Below are 16620 nucleotides of genomic sequence, written 5' to 3'. Positions count from 1 at the left end.
GGGCTGAGGGGAGGGGAAAAGGGGAGTGACTGCTGATGCGTATGGGGTTTATTGTGGGGAGGGATGATATATTCCGGAACTAGACAGTGGCGACGGCTGCACAACCTTGTGAATGTACGAAAAACTACTGAATTGTAAAAAATGGAAAACAGAAGAATCTAAAGAGTTTTGCTCTTAGAAGAAATAGAATTCTTCCAGATGTCAAGATGATTAAGCTTTCCTATCACCATGTACCTTGATGCTTTATAAATTTTGAATCCCACAATAGGAAAATATCATTGGCATTCTTCTAACTGGATTGTTCACAGCATACCACAACAAGAAAATTTTGTTTTCCTCTTATCCTCATCCAAATTCTCTTTATCTTATTTTTATTCTCACATCTGTATACTGCTACATAGAAAGTACCTTTTTATATTCAGTGTTTCTTCTACTTGATCTGTTTCTTTGGAACAGAGTATAATAATTCAATATACTCAGAATACTCTGTTGCTCTGTTCAATCATGAGGGCCACCATATTTACTGTCATGTGTTTTAAGGTCAATTTGGTTTCCATTTCAAATTCACTTTATTGATTATAAAGATTAAAACCAAAGATGGCTGGTTAAAAGAGGTTTGCTTCTGGTAAGTGGGACTGCAGTGGGGCCGGAGGCTACTGCCTTTCATCAGAAGGTCCCCAGCTGGATTTGTTATCTTGTAGATATTCTCATAACAAATAGCACTGAAACTTGGAAATGATAGATGGGAGGATGAAATCCCATTAAGAGAAATAGTTAAGAGGAAGAGAGAACAGAGAGAGAGTCAAAGTAAAAGAATCATATTAAATAGAGGTTTGGGGAGGAAGCATTGTTGAAATCTACCCAAACTTCTTTTTCTCTTATGTTCTCAAATATCTGTAGCCTCCCTTCAATGCATAAGATATAGTTAGGTACGTGAATAAAGCATGGTTCTTGTCCTTTGGGATCTTGCAGGCTCATACAGGAGATAACACTGCGCACACATTGCCGGGAGGACAGGATGGTCCAGGTCAGGTGCCTTAAGGGCTGCACAGACAATGTCTGCAGTGCAGGGATAGGCCGATTGTATCTGGCTTGTAGGCAGGGACACAGAGGAGGAGGCACTGAAGTGGGAAGGCGGGGTCTTCTTAAAATGTACAAACTAGAGGGAAGGGAAGGATATTCTAGGCAGAGAAATAGTATAGAAAAGATACAGAGGCAAGAAAATAAATGATGTATCTCTCGGAGGGTAAGAAAATAATATCCATTCAGCTGGAGCATAAAATCTGCATAAACCCATTAACTGAAGATACAGTGGCAGTGGTAAGGTGGCACAGTTGTAGACATTGCTGAGTGTTGCCTAAAGGCACTGTATAATCATTAAAGCTCTTGAGCTGGGTGGTAATCTGACCAAAGTAGTGTTTTAAAGATGAACGCCAATGAAGGGCAGAATGGGTTGGAAGGAATGAAAGGCCAAAAGCATGGAACCCAATTAGGGTGACAACAATGTGAACAGAAAAGAGAAAGACAGGAAGATTGTAAAGGAAGGGTGAATTAAAGTGACTGAATGACTCTCCACATTTCCACTTTGGTGATGGACAGACTCTGATCCTAGGAGGTTCTGGGTATCTGCTGTGACCCATCCTACGTGAGCAGGATCACCAGTGGATCTGATACTATTCAGCCTCTTAGTGGTTCGTTGTTGACACTATTTGGAGAGGGGCAGATAGGTGCAAAGTGGGTAATTCAAAACCATTTTCATTTGGATTTGAAAAGGGTTCTGTGCATCTGCCACCTCCTGGGCACTGTCTGCTCTAGCTGGTATTGAAATGAATCTCTTATCTGAAATGACAGTTCTTCACATTGGGTGAAAAGGCCCAAAAGCTCACAAGTGTGCAGGGGAAGGCTCCCCACTATCAAGAGTTCAGAGTGTAGGATTCACAAAGTGGATAACCACTTCTGAAATACCAGCTCAGGAAGGAGGCTAAGGGCCTAATTCAGTTGCAGCAGATTAGAGAGAAATTTGCTGTAGTGTCAGAGGGATCTCTGGATAAGGTAGGCATTAATATGTTCCCCCCCGACTCTCACAAAAGCTCCTCTCATCCTGGGAATAGCAACTGCCCTATGTGGAAGTGATGCCAAGGATGGTCTTCCATGGCAGGGAGCCCCGTGTGAGGGACAAGGATGCTACAAAGAGGGAACTGAGACATCAGATTTCACTCAAAGCCAAGGGTCCTCAGATCAAATCCTGGCTGGGAAAACAGCTGAAAATGAGATTTCCTTCTATTATATTACTTTCATTCTCCACCTCTGTGCGAATGGGGTGTGAGGGTGTGTGGTACATGCACCAGTACATGTTTTGCTCCCCAGAGACCTCAGCCTGGCTCATTTGCAGGGTGAGGCCAGAGGGAAGTAGTCAGCTCTGGAATCTGCTTTGTGAACCCACCCATAGCCACTGGCCCTTCCCTAAAGGTGGACTTCCCAAGCCATTCAAATTTCAAGAATATGTGGCTGATATTCCCACACAATGTGCATTTCACATGAATACATTCCTTTGCCTTATCTGGTCTGAAAGAATACAGCAGATTCCAGAATCTGGATCACGAAGATGAGTACCATTTGGAAGCACAGCGTATAGGAGTTGAGTTCCTGCGTACAGAGGCTCTACCAACAGCTGCATCTCTTTGGATGTTCAGGTCTCAAAGGAGATGATCCTACCTGTGTGTCCCCCCCTCCTTGCCTCTGTAGTCAAGCATTTCTGTGTACAGAGGCTGTTCTCCCTCCCACAATGTGAAATTGTCCAGATTGGGGAGTGCTGGGTGGAAGGGGAGGGCTCTGGGATGCTTCCTACCTTGGCAGGCACCCTGAACTCCCCATATTCCTTCAGCAGCTCCTGAGTCTCCTCTGAAGTCTCCCCCGTGGAGGTATGTGTTGAGAGGTAATATTCACCTGTTTCTTGGATCCAGTCTAGCGCCTGTAGGAGGAAACAACCCATTCAGTGCCCCAAAAGCCAGCTGTTAGTAGGAAAACATGCCATGCTCTGATGTGAAGGTTTGTAGTTTGGGACAGCATGATGGACCTAGGAAATGCTGGCACGATTCAATCAGTATGTAGCTTGGAAGTTGATTTTATGAAAGAGCCCTCCCCTGTTAGACCTGGAACAACCCACCAGCAAAGAGAGTGTCTTGTCCATTAGACTGGGGACTCTTCTAGGCCAGGCCCAGTGTCATCTATGAGTTAGAGCAATCTGCCCCCAGAATCTCCTCCCAACTCCTGGTACCAGACTCTGAACAGAGTGCCTGGTGAAGGCTGAACGGCTGGTCAGCACATGGATGCTTTCTTCTTTTCATCCCCACCTCCCATCTCTACTCTGCCTGCTCCTATGACCCTCTTGAGGACTGTCCCAAGTCTTGGTCATCTAGGCCTCTGTATGGTCCCCAGAACTGAGGCAATGCCAAGGAAAGCTCTGAACATACCTGCTTGGCGCTTCGCTCAAACACCACGTATTGCTGGCACTGGTCTAACCGCCGCTTCTTCAAGGTCCAGAAGTGCAGGACACGGTTCTCCCTCTGTAAGAGCTCACTCAGGATGGCTGCAGGGCAGAGAGACAGGCACTGGTCACAGGAAGGTCCTGAGCAAATCTGACCGGCTGCTTCAGCCCCGCTCCCAGATGCCAGATAACTGAGACCTTTAAGGCTCCCCATCGGACTGATTCAGCACCAGAAGCAAGGGAGCAAAGGTTTGGTCCAGAGAGAATTTCCCAGAGATCAGGGAGACTGGGGGAGGGCCTGTTGATGAGGTTCCATCAATGAAGGGGGGAAGAGGATGTCCCCAGGGTGACTTAAAAGTGACTCTGATTCTCTTCACGCCAAAGCTAGTCCTTGATGATAAGAGACCTTGGGAATTATCGGTGCTGAAAATAATAGCTAACATAACTGGTGCCTGGGAGCCTGCAGAGAGTGAACGGACTTGACAGGAACACCAGCCACTCTTGAGGGGTTCTAGGAGAGGGCCAGAGGGGAACGGCATGAGGACCGGGGTAACGGCATGGATAGCCATGTCACTTGCCACAAGCTCTGTCCCATACAAAGAGCTGTGCACTTAGCATCTCAACAGCACAACCTCAATTTTAAAACCTCTAAATTATGGGTCTAGGGAAGCTATGTTGGAATCACGTCATCACGGAATCATGTCTCTAGGCCCAAACTTCCATGCTGGTTGGGACCGATCATAAGAAAAGCTAAAAGCTGTTTCACGTTATCTCTAATGAAGGTGAGCGCGAGGATGTGTACAAGGCACGGGGCACCACGGTGGCCGTGGGAGCTGTTTGTCCATGTCATGTCCCTCCCTCTCTTTACTTCTGTTGTTCCAGAAGCAGCTGGTTATGTGGATGGATTTCTGAAGTGTCTAATAGTATGTTCTAAGCTTGAAGCAATAAAATTTATTTTGTATTGTTTGCCTCCTCCTAACTATATTAGATACTAATAAAATACACAATAATGATGCTATGGAAAGTTAACACTTATTCAGTACTCACTATGTGGCAGGTATGTATTTTCACAGTGCCTCAGGATGCATGGACCACTATTATCTCCATTTTACAGATGAAGAAACTGAGGCTTAGAGAGGATAGGAAACTCAACCAGGGTCAGTCAGATAAAGGGGTAGAGCTATTTGACTTAAGAGCCTGGGTCCTTAGCCACCTTGGTCTACCGAGTTATTGTGCTCTACAAAAAAGGCACAGCCCAAAATGCAGTGCTTGCACTTAGAAGTTTTTGTTGATTTTGTGTACTTTTAATGCCCCATGGAAGTTTGGCTCTCTAAGGACAGAATCTGTCTCTCCTCTCTTAGGCTGAGAGCTTTTATGGTCCCTATTATTCACCTCTCCCTATATCTCTGCCCTTATTATGTAGCTTTTTAGTTCCTCCCCAAAGAGACAAAGTGTACTTCCTCACCCCCGAACTCAGGCTCAGTCACGTGACTTTCTTTGGCAAATGGGCTGTTAATAGATAAGACACAAGTAGGGGCTTGAAGTGTGCTTGTGCACTTGAGCTTGCCCCTTAAATCTCTGCCAACACCTCTATAAGAAGTTCTCCTGGGTAACCGCTGCCCCTTCAACCAAAGTCCCAGAATTAATCCACATGGAGCAGACAAGAACCCACCCTGCAGTGAAGGAGCCAAGCCAGGCAGACCTGCAGCCTCAAGCAGAACTGCATCACTGAGCCCAGCCAAGGCAGCTGGTCCCCAAGCCAACACAGTCATTGAATGATAAATGCTTATAGTTGTAGGCCACTGAATTTCAGGGGTTGTTATGCAGCAATAATTGCTCCTGTAACAAAAACTTAAAATAAGTGGCACTGGCTTTGGGTCCAGGCAGCAGGTGGAAAGGAAATGGCTATAGGAGAGATTGTAGGTCCCTGCTCAGGTGGAAGCTTCAATTGGGCAAAGACAGTGAGAACCTGTGTTTCCTTTATTACTCTTTTTGTCTCCTAGTCAGAGTTTTGTTCACTGAGGTCCCTCTGTGGTGGCTGAGAAAATCAATCCAGCTCAGGCGAAAATCCTAATGAGTTTCAGGTCTCATTTGTGCCCCATCTGGTAAACTTTCCTTTGGGCAAACCCTGCCCTGGCGCCCACGAAGGTGCGGCACATCCTGCTCACCCTGGGTGGCTGTCACTCTCTGCACACTGGGGCGGGGGCGGGGCGTGTGTGCTCTCAGCAGGCAGCTGGCCTCACCCAAGCTGCCACCTGCCCTTGGACATCAGAACACAGGCTTTGAAAAATCTGCAGGAAGGGGAAGGTGACGTAATGCTAGCCACCCACAGGGACCCTCGGCTGCAAACAGGGTGGCACATCTGGAAAAGGAATGCTGCTTCCCTCCTCTCTGTAGGGATCTTTGATTACTAAGTTTAATTCTTCCCAGTGGCCTCTGATCTTCGCACCTCCTGAGTTCCTTGAGCAGGAGAGAGGCCCTTCCCAGAGGAGGTCAGAGCTTCCCTCTGTCTGCTCGGCAGCTCGCCAAGCCGGTGCCCCCTCCTCACTCCAAGTCAGCATCACTTCCCTCCCTAGCCTTGGTCTCTGGGGTTGACTAGTGGCCATGTACTGCACAGTGTAGATACATAGAGACCATCTGTCGTTTCAGAAAATTCTATTAGCGTTGTTCTAAACTCTTAAGATAAATGCAAAAGCTCTGGGTAAATTTTATAGTCATTTTTCCATCCCAAATCTTGAGGCATGTTGAATCGCCACCACCCACACCATCCCACATCATACTTCTTCTCATCCAAGGAGAAGAACCAGGAAATCTGAGGTCACATGAAGACCAGGTACCCAGGCTCTGGTCCATGCGGCGGAAGTGGCTCGAGGCCGGCAGGGCTTGTACTGACCTTTCACTTGCTGCTCGGGTCCTCGGGTGTGGCTGGCGGCACTGGGCATGCTGACATTGTTCCTGTGGATGTACTTGAGAAAGACCTCAGCGTTCCGCCGTGCCAGGGTGCAGGCCTGAGAGAGACAAGGTGTGAAGCCCCACACATAAGTCCCGGTCTGGTAGGGGCACATGATCTAAGACACTGAAGAAGGGGTGCTGATGATGAGGCTTCTGGGGCTCTGGGTGAGCAGAGCCCTGGGGCAACTTCCAGTTTATGTATACTCCAGTTCCAGTGCAGGAGACTCACTCACTCTTTTGTTGAGTAAAGAAAAGCTAGCTCCCTGTGCCTCTCCCCTTTCCATCACAGACAAAACCAGAAATCAGCCACCCTTTGACTACTACGTGTTGATTCAGCGTGACCACCTGAGAGTGACTCTCAGGTTGGTTTCCCTGTGCCACCAAAATGCCTCGTATATGACCACTGGTGTAAGCCACTTTAACATTAGCTTAATTTAGACTTGAGAAAGCAAATTTAGTGATCAAACCTATTAACTGTATGTTCCAAATCTAAATGGAAATTACCCACATTTTAGAAACGTATTTGTCCATCAAACCCACCCCCACCTCAGTAAGACTAATAAAGATCCTATTGCTGGGAAATATCAGTCATGTAAAGGGGTAAGAGCCATTGTACCATCCCCTTAAGACTCACAAGAGTGGTGGGTAGCAGAGAGGACAGGTCTGTCCCATGCTATTGTACCCAATCCAGGCCCAGCAAGGGCAGGAGTCATGAAGCAAGTCAGGGCTAGAATCTAGGTCTACTGACAGAGTACCTCTAGTTTCTCTCAAGACAAGAGATTTTCTGAATTTCTTTAAAAAGCAGTATTTTTCCTGATGGTGGAGGTAATACATGCTAGTCCATTAACTTTCATCCACAGTTTTCAGAATTAAATTATCTCTAGACAAAACTGTTAACTTTTAAACATCTTTATACTTAGCATCGGATTCTACAAATCATGTGGTAAAAAAATTATTTTAAATGTTGCATTCCCAACAATGGCTTCTGGGAGCTCTGGTAAAAGACTGCTAGTGGGTCCTTCCACTCTGAGGCCCATGAATTTAACAGCTGGACAGTGGTCCAAAGCTAAGGAATCCAAAATAGATCAACTAATGTATACACATGGAGAGCTCGATATTCCATCCATTGGGCTTGTAATTCCCACAACAATAAGGAGTTTTTCAACTATGGTTTTAGGCACATATGGAAAACATCAGAACATTTTCTTTTTTCCTTCTTCAAAAGAAACATTTAATTTTATGAAGACATACCTTTATACATCTATTTAAAATATCTGACATGCCCTACAAAAATTGTTTTGTTTTAAACTTTGTTTTGTCATAGGGAAGACTTTTAAAATCATCTTAAGCCCTGTATGGAAGAATTTCTATTTAATCTTATTAGTAAGAGCTGATTACTAAGAGTTCTGATCAAATGCGGGTACAGATACCAGATAGATGGGAGAAGGGCAGGGAGAGGTCATCTTTTAAAAAGAATAAAAATAAAACTTAAAGAGGTGGTCAAGTAGAGAAAATCCCTAATAAAAGAAAGGCAGTTAATTACAGAATTGTAGAAAATCAGTGGCAACATGTCAGGGTATAAAAATTCTCTTTTGTGCTTTCAGAAACCTGAAAGGAAGCAGAACATGAAAGCAGGGAATCTGAGAGAAAATGGAGCCTTTAGATAAGTTTTAACACTGAAGGCTCTGTCAGAGAGAAGATCAAAGGCAGGAGGAAAGAGGCTTAGGAGAACTTCCCACACCAGAGCAGGACTGTGCTTCCTCTCTGGGAAGCTAAGGCTCTTTTAAAAACAAAACAAACAAAATAAGGTATCTCTCCATACAGCACAATAAACAGTGTTACATTCGTTGGTAATTGGTAATCGTTAGACTGATAAATAAATAAGATGTCTAAATGTATTTCTTTAACTCTTGCCCTAAATTTTGCATCATCCATTTATAAAAGATGTATTTTAATAGTTTTCTATCTAGGCTTATATATTTCAATTAAAATATTTTTATAGATAAATGAAAGTAGGTACTTTTCTCAGTTAACATCAATGGGATATCAGGATATTTGTACATGGCACCAGTAGAAATGAAGCATCCTAATTGCCTAATTACACAAAAAAGTACCGAGAGAAATAAAGAATGTTTGAAGTGTAACCTTTCAACTTTTCGAATTAACCAGCCAGTATCCCCTCTACAAATGCCCCCTTTAGATAAGAAGCTAGAAAATAGAGGGGTATGGGAAGCCCACACAAAGCAGTGAGAGAGAGACAGAGAAACAGAGACAGAAAGGAGGAGGCGAAGGCGGAGGCCATGGGGAGAGTGAGACAGCAGATCAAAAACAAGGCTAAAGTCCCAGACCTTGGATGACAATGTGCTCTGACCTTAAGAAAGGCCTCCTTTTGTTCCAAATGTTTACTGATGAGTGGAATGACGTGGTCGATCTCTGCTGCTGGCCCCAATTTATCTCGTCCACCACACCAGTCCTCGTCTCTCCGGTATTCTTGCTCTAAGCTCTCCAGGACACTACAGACCTAATGAATCATGGAGGAAAAACTTAGTAAATTAATCATTTAAAGGTCCTATTTTATGAGGACCTTTAGCTAAGAGACCCCTACAGAAGTGATATTTTTCATTCAAAATCTAATTTGTAGACTTAGGTGCACAGTGCCCCTGAGACATCTAAGAAAAGTCCAGGAGGCAGTGAGAATCCAGCATCTGGAGCTTGGGAGACAGATGACTGCTGAGATATGGATTTTCGAATTATCTTCTGACAGTTGATGGTTGAAGGCTGAAGCTATGGGGGTTGATGACATCACCTAGGGATAGTATGCAGAGCAAGAAAGGAAGAGAGACTAGTAATTTGGGGGGTTTCAAAGTGTTTTTATATATTATATTGCTATAACCTTATGATACGTCTATGAATTAGGCAGAACAGGAGAAAGAGGTTTGAAGAAGATAACTGGGCTGCCCAACTATCTGTCCTTGCCCTACAGGAAGTAGCCTCAAGTAGAGGTAAAGGAGGAAGTTGCCTATGTTGTGTGACTTATGGGCCATAAATGAATGTTACCTTTTCCCTCCCTGGGGAAAAATATTCCAGCAAAATTGTTTCAAGGTACTACTATAAGGCAATGACATCTCCAGGCCTGCTATTATAAAATGCACATTTCCTTCAGAGGGATAACAAATTTGGGTTGACATAAAAGATAGTTAAGATGGTTTTTCAGTTCTAAAAATGCTGAGAGGCCATGCTCTAAGTGACCTTATAGATGAACTCAAAAGACCAAAAGCATTTCAAATGGGGCTTACAGGGAAAGTTAGGTTGAGTGCATCAGTAGGAGACCCAGGGCAGCCTAGTGTCAGGGCTTAAGGAAGGATGCAGAAAATAGAAACTCATTCCTATACTTTCCTTCAATAGTCTGTGGCAGCAGGGGAGAACAGCTCTAACTACCCTTGGCCTCCTCTGTCTGAGAAAGGCATCTCTTTTGGTGAAGCATGTGGCATTGGATAAGATGCTTTCTGAGTTATGAACTGAGCTGAAAAATAAGCTGAAAGATGTCCCAGGCAGAACACCCCCATAGCCAACATGCTTCCCATGTCGTGAGGAGGCCTATCCCTGAACTCCAGCTGGTTTCTTTAGCACCACACACCTCTCTTTTTGCAAGGCCTGAAAACATGCAGGAGGCTCACGTCTTGAGAGAAACCAGATTATACACACACAAAAACTTTAAGAAAACGAGTACTTGACACCTGTCCCATGACAGTATTGGACTTAAAACCAATCAATTTGGGAGCTACAGGAAATGGAAAGATTATCCAGCACAAGTCCTTTAATTTAATAGGTGAAGAAACAGAAATCTAGAGAGATAAAGTGACCTTTGGTAAGGTCAGTTCAGGGTCAAATTTCCTGACTCAATCTAGTGCTTTGTCCCCTTCAGCATCTTGAACCATCTCAAATTAAAATCTGTATATGATATTAGACAGGGGTTAAGCTTCATTTTTTAAATATGGATATTCAGTTGTCTAGCACCATTTGTTAAAAAGACTTTACTTACTGAATTGCTTTCTCAAAAATCAACTGACTGTATATATGTGGGTCTACTTCTGGAACCTCTACTCTGTTCAACTGTGTCTATTCTTACACCAATGCCATTCTGTCTTGACCACTGCAGCTTTAGGGTAAGTCTTAAAATCAGGTAGTGTAACTCCTTCAACTTTGTTCTTCCTTTTCAAGACTGTTTTGGGTATTTTAGTCTCTTTGCATTTCCATGTAAATCTTAGAATCAGCCTATCGACTTTCTGGGGTGTGATTGGGATGTGCTGAATTTACAGATCAACTGGAGAAGCTCTTTATCTCGTTAGTTTGCTGCTCCCACTTCGGAGGCCATCAAAGGCATCATCTCTCTGAAACACTGAAAGGAGGACTGAGAGAAGGTTTGAAGATGAATACTGGCTGCAGGGCCCTCTGACAGGCATGTTACGTTTGCTCTGAGATAGACTTTCCCATGGTCCCTGTAAGTCACCCAGAGCAGAATGTTTCTCTATTTCTACCAGGGAGTGATTTGAATGAGGAAATTATTTTATACTGAACAGAATTACTCCTGTCTTAAACCTCTGTTTCATGAAAAGAGTCCCCTAACAGCACCCAAATCATTTAAAACTCCTCTTAGCCCTTGCACATATTGCTGTACAGATGTACTAGTAATGGGTTTGTATTTTTATGGCCCTGCTGTAGGTATCTCCTACCTTTTCTCCCCCAGCTGCACCATCCTACTAGTTAGGCTCACAGTTCTCCAATGACAGAAAGCTGTGTTTCCTTATTAGACTGGGAATCCCATGAATGAAAGAGTTGTATGTTTTTCAAGCAGTGCATAGTGCCTGATTGTGGTAAATTAGACTGTGCTCAGCAAATTGTCACTCTCCTCTCCCAAGCTTCACAGGAGGCATATACTGCCATGCTTCGTTGATGTTGGCTTGGCCATGTGACTTGTTTTGGTCAAAAGGATGTTAGAGCATGTGACACAAGCAGACTTGAAATGCACTTGCACAGTAAATTTTGGGTTCTTGCACTCCTGCTTTTCACCATAAATATGCCTCAGGTAGCTGCTGGTCAAGAAGGAGGAGAAATATAGGAACAGATCCAGACCCAACCTGCAGCTTGGAGCCTAGTTCTACCAAGCTCAGCCAAGATCAGCTGAACACCGGATACTTAAGCAAAAAATATGTGCTTATGGTTTTATACCACTGGGTTGAGGGGTGATCTGTTACACAGCATTATTGTGGCAAGAGCTAACTGGTACACCACTCAAACTTGGCACTCAGCCTACACCTACTCAGTTTCTACTTCAACACCGAAATCCTGTGAGGTTGAGAAATTTGTAAGAAACAAATCACATAGTCTACTCCTGTAATGGAAAGGATTATAAGGAAGCAAACCATGGTGTTTCCACAAATCATTCTTCTACTCTCAAAGGCTAGTACTGAGAGGAGTGGCTTCTTGCTGAGGTAGATGCTGCAGGTTTGCAGTGTGAGGCAGAAAACAGTCCTCCGTCAGTCTCAGCCCCACACATTCCACAGCCCTTTCCCTCACCTGCTCAGAAGTTTTGTAAAAGGCCACTGAGGCATTGACCAGTTTCAACCGGTCTTCCATCTTCAGCATAAGCTGCTGCCAGTGGAGGGCCACCTTCTCAGCACATTCCCGGATGGCGTCCGCGTCGTAGTGGCCAGCCTGGAGCAGTGCCTCAGCTTTCTGCTGTACCTGCAGGGCACTCTGGTGTGTCTTCTGCAAGGAAGTGGCATGAAAGAGGGACTGGGCACAAGGGGAGGAGAGAGAGGTCCGTGGGAACGACCCAGGCGTGGTATGGGAGGGGGTGGAGCGAGGCGTGAGTGGAAAGATGCAGAAAAGTTAAAGAGCTTTAAATGACTGATTCAGACATGTTGTCATCATTGTTTCTTAAGCATATTTTTAAAAAGAATATCAAACATTTTCATTAACTAATTGTTCAGGTCCCTAACTCCTACCCCCCACTCCTTTCTCTTTACTTGCATCACTCTGCATTTTAAAGACATTTCAGTTCCTGTGCTAGAGAAACGCAGTTGTGTATAAATCTGCTTCCTGACCTATTCATACATTAGTTAAATTTCCTTTTCAAATCGAATCATAAAATTATTCATCATGGATTTTCAAAGGAGGTTACTGCTGTAGTCCCATTCTGCAGATCAGATAAACATAGCCCATAAAAAATATCCCCATGTAACACAAATCTCAACCAACAATGCAATCATTTTAAACATGAATGATCAGTTTTAAAAAGGTTCCAGTAGAAGGAAGACACTTGGCAGGTTAATAAAGTAGAAGAGTAGCATCTCACACCATCTCTTAGTTACCAAGGGAAAAGAACAGCACAGTAGATAATTCAGCTTAACACAGCATCCCACGTTACTACCTTATTTATGTTTGCCTTTAGGATAATCTATATTGTAGAAGGTTTGTTTCTTATTCAGGGTAAGTGTCATTCTCTGAGTTCACTTTAACTGTAGGGGCTGGGGAGAACAGGTTGGAGAACTGGGTGGCAGGGAGACAGCCAAATGGGATTACAATGTATTAAAATAAAGGACTGATGTGGATGAGCCATATGACTTCAAAGAGCTAATATTATCCCAACTTCAGCTGCTGGAATCGTTTCAACCCAATGGCACAGTACTAATTTGGCCTTTGCACTTTCAAAGTAGAGCTTAGCTGGCAGTGGAAAAGAGCAGCTAGAAGCCCAGCACCTCACTCCAGAATGATTTCTGCCCTTCTTGGACTGCAGTGTTGGGACAGTTCCCCAGAGTGAATCCATCAGCGTTCCTGTGTGTGAGTACAACCTCCCCCTCTTCTCACCTCAGCCTCCCCCTTCACCTTCATTCCAGATGGCAGCCTGTCTAGAGAGTCTATCAACCACCTCCTGGTTGCCCTCCCCTGCCGCCTGAATCTGTCCTCAGTGTTAGCTATGTTAGCACGACCTCCTCCAGCAGCCTAGACTCCTTTATTCCCTCGCTTTGCCACTGAGTCGGCCTTCAGTCCTGATGACCACATTAGCATCTGGGTTCCTAATTGCTGGATGAAGCTAGAAAAATAAACTAACGAGTAGAAATGATCCACTAAAAATCCTTGGCTTCCTTCTCTGTTTTACTTATTGGTACCATTTTCTTTTCCAGCCTCCTAAATGTAGAGGTACCCCAAGGTCCATTCTTGGTTTTGGTTCACGTCTGTAAAGTTCTCATCCTTTCCCTTGGCTTCTATCATTTCCTCTTTGTAAATGGCTCTCCAATCTGTATTTCTTGCCTGATATCTGAGCCTCATCTTTAATTGTCTTTGGATGTGAGGGTGAGATGCCTGTCACACCTCTCACCTAGGTCAGTAGCACTGATTCGGATGATCTAGCTGCCCAACCCATGTTAGTCACTTACAAAGATGCATTCTCAGTAGAAGTGAAATATCTTCCCAGAGAGAAGAGGAACCCTTGCCAAGGAATGAGAATGGCTTTACTGCCCAATCAGAGCCTCCACCTTCCTCCCAGATGTCTGCTCAAGTTCCACACCTAAACCTAAACTCCTCCTCCCTCTGAAACAGTCTTCCCAGGCAGTCCATCATCCTGTGGACAGTGCCCTCCTCACTGCCATCTAGGATCACAGTCTTGTCATCATCCTTGCCTGCTGCTCCTCAGCCTGAAACCCAGTCCAGCTCTCACCACTTCATACCTAGGCCTCTGTGGTGGTCACCTAACTAGTCTTTTCCTGCCTTCCATTTCTAACCCATCGAACCCGTCCCTTACATTTCTGACAGATTCTCTCTAACAGGAAGTGCTTCAATTAAGAGAATTCTAACATCCTTTCCAGTGCTAAAACCCTAATTTTATGCTCTAAACATCACTTCCATCTCTCAATTCAAATGCCTGCAATGGTTCATCCACTGCTATGAAGTCAAGTCCAAACTTTAGAGGATGTTATTAAAAGCCCCTCACACTGTGGTCCCAAGTACTTCATTATCATGTACTACTACTTTTTACAAAGACCATTTGAAAACAAACTTGCCTTTGCCATCTTCATTCTCCCTGCCTTTAAGGAACACATCTTAGACTCTCCTCATCTATGATCCAGTCTCCCTTGGAGACTCAGTTCAGATCCAACCTCCTTCAAAGAGGCCTTTTTGGACAGCCTGAGACTTACTAAAAACTACCCTCTTCTGAATACCTATATCACTCATCTAACGCTTGGCTGATTTTCCTTACTTAATACAGTGAAACTCTCAAGGCAATGACTGTTTTAAAAATATCCCTTTAATAGCTGTCATTTAACCAGGTATATATTCTGTGCTAGGAACTGTACTTATGCATTTTTTCCTTAGTTCTCATAACATTACTCCAAGGTGGATATTATTATTCCCACTTTACAGATTAAGAAACTGAGACTCAGGCTGGTTAAGGGACTTGCCCAAAAATGTACATCTAAGGAAGTGATGAAACCAGATTCAGGTTTGCCCTATTCCCAAATCTATGTCCTTTCCACCATATCACACCATATCATTTCATCTCTAGCCATTAGAACGGCATCTATCTACAGTTTCTCATTCAGAGGAAGAGTTCACCAAGTGAACATTAGTGATTCTGATAATTATTTGGCCTCTTCTCAATATATGAAACCAGCATATAATTGTCATCATAAATTTGTTATTATATATTTTCTCTGAGAATGGAGGAGATAGAGGAGTAACTTTCATTTTCCTATAATTTATGCTGTGTAACAAATCCTCTTCCTTATTCTGAAACTCATTATTATCTAATAGTCCTGGGAGCCCCTTCTTCCCTTTAATTACCTAAATGATGAACTCTTATGCATATGACATAATCTCTGCTTTGCTAAAGCTTGAGTCATTATTTTGCATTTATTTCTACTATTATCTAATCCTATTGAGTGCTGTATCTTTGAGACATGGATTATCAAGGATGTTCATATTTAGTAGGAGGACATGGAAGAAAACCGAACCAAAGCAACTGAATTTATTATCCAGTTTTAACTACTGTTTCTGTCATAATGCTTATGCTTAAAATGCATAAGAGGATTTCAAATAAAAATGGATTTTAAAATCAAGTGTGTCTCTATGATGTTCACAGTTCTTGAAGACACATCAGCCACAACATTTGGATACTAACAGACAATAATCTGGGTTTGTTGATAGAGCTATGCTTCTGGAGAGCTGTGTACTGCTCTGCACTCTGAATGGCTCTGGGGAAGTTTTTCTGTAACCAAGGCTACCTCAGGTAAACATTCTGACCTTCTTTAAGGAGACCAAAACCTTCAGACTGATGAGGCCACCAAACCTAGGGTGAGCAAACATCTTGGTTTGCCCATGAGAGTTCTAGTACATGCTGATTTTCCTGGCTTAGTTATTAATAATTCCCTCCTTCACTCTTAAAAGTGTCTCAGTTCTAACAATAACTTATATGATCATCTTACCTATAGCCATTTTATTTTCCCTTCTGGAGCCCAGGGTTCTTTCTTAGGGTCCAAGAAGACAAATTATGTTCCCTGTCAGTGATCACTGTAAAGGCCTCCAGTAACAGTATCAAAATGGGTTAAATCAAACCAGACTAGTTAGATCTCCTATCAAATTGCTTAAATCCCCTGGCGTACGTTCCCCCAATGCAGAACCTGGTCTAAACTGACACATTTAGAGAGAAGCACAAGGCCACCTGGAGAAGGAACGTATGTTGAAATTCTGGCTCTGTTCTCGTCATTTTTCTAGCCAAGCTGCAGACCCTGCCTACCTTCCATTCCCAAGATCTATGAGAAATCCTATCTGTTCTGCCATGTCGCCTTGAGTTCACAGACATAAACTCGACAGGGGTCTATATCTCAACATCTATTCTAAGAATATTTGATCAAGTTGCATCCATGAAATTAAAGAGATATAGATGCTTAGTGAGCCTCTATTCTGTTAAGGATGCAACAGCATCTAATACAAATTCATACATACTGCATATGCAAGTCAGGTGGAATTTGGTTATTTCAATAGCATTGCTAATGCATTTACCCACTATTTTCTACTAGCTCATTGAGATACTCAAGGGTGTCATAACGCTTGGTTTTTGTGTTTTTTAAATTTTTTTATAATGCTTGGTTTTACTTGCCCAACGTTTGATTAAGGGGCTG

General features: G+C 43.5%; 1 protein-coding gene across 11 annotated transcripts in view; it reads right to left on the bottom strand.

Moving 5' to 3' along the window:
* The window catches only part of KALRN (kalirin RhoGEF kinase), a gene marked incomplete at both ends in the record, with an annotated part of 640695 nt that overhangs the window by 246816 nt on the left and 377259 nt on the right, over positions 1-16620 (bottom strand). For 7 of the 11 annotated variants that reach the window (XM_079705108.1, XM_079705114.1, XM_079705116.1 and 4 more), the window contains 5 exons: positions 2849-2971; positions 3474-3589; positions 6381-6495; positions 8811-8960; positions 12017-12235. In XM_079705108.1, the coding sequence (XP_079561234.1) occupies positions 2849-2971; positions 3474-3589; positions 6381-6495; positions 8811-8960; positions 12017-12235 (723 nt within the window). The remainder of the gene's footprint in view (positions 1-2848; positions 2972-3473; positions 3590-6380; positions 6496-8810; positions 8961-12016; positions 12236-16620) is intronic. The other 4 variants (XM_079705118.1, XM_079705119.1, XM_079705109.1 and 1 more) reach the window with 2 other exon arrangements.

The sequence above is a fragment of the Hyperoodon ampullatus genome (assembly GCF_949752795.1).
Source record: "Hyperoodon ampullatus genome assembly, chromosome: 5".
NCBI lineage: Eukaryota > Metazoa > Chordata > Mammalia > Artiodactyla > Ziphiidae > Hyperoodon > Hyperoodon ampullatus.
This window is presented reverse-complemented; position numbering and strand designations above follow the sequence as displayed.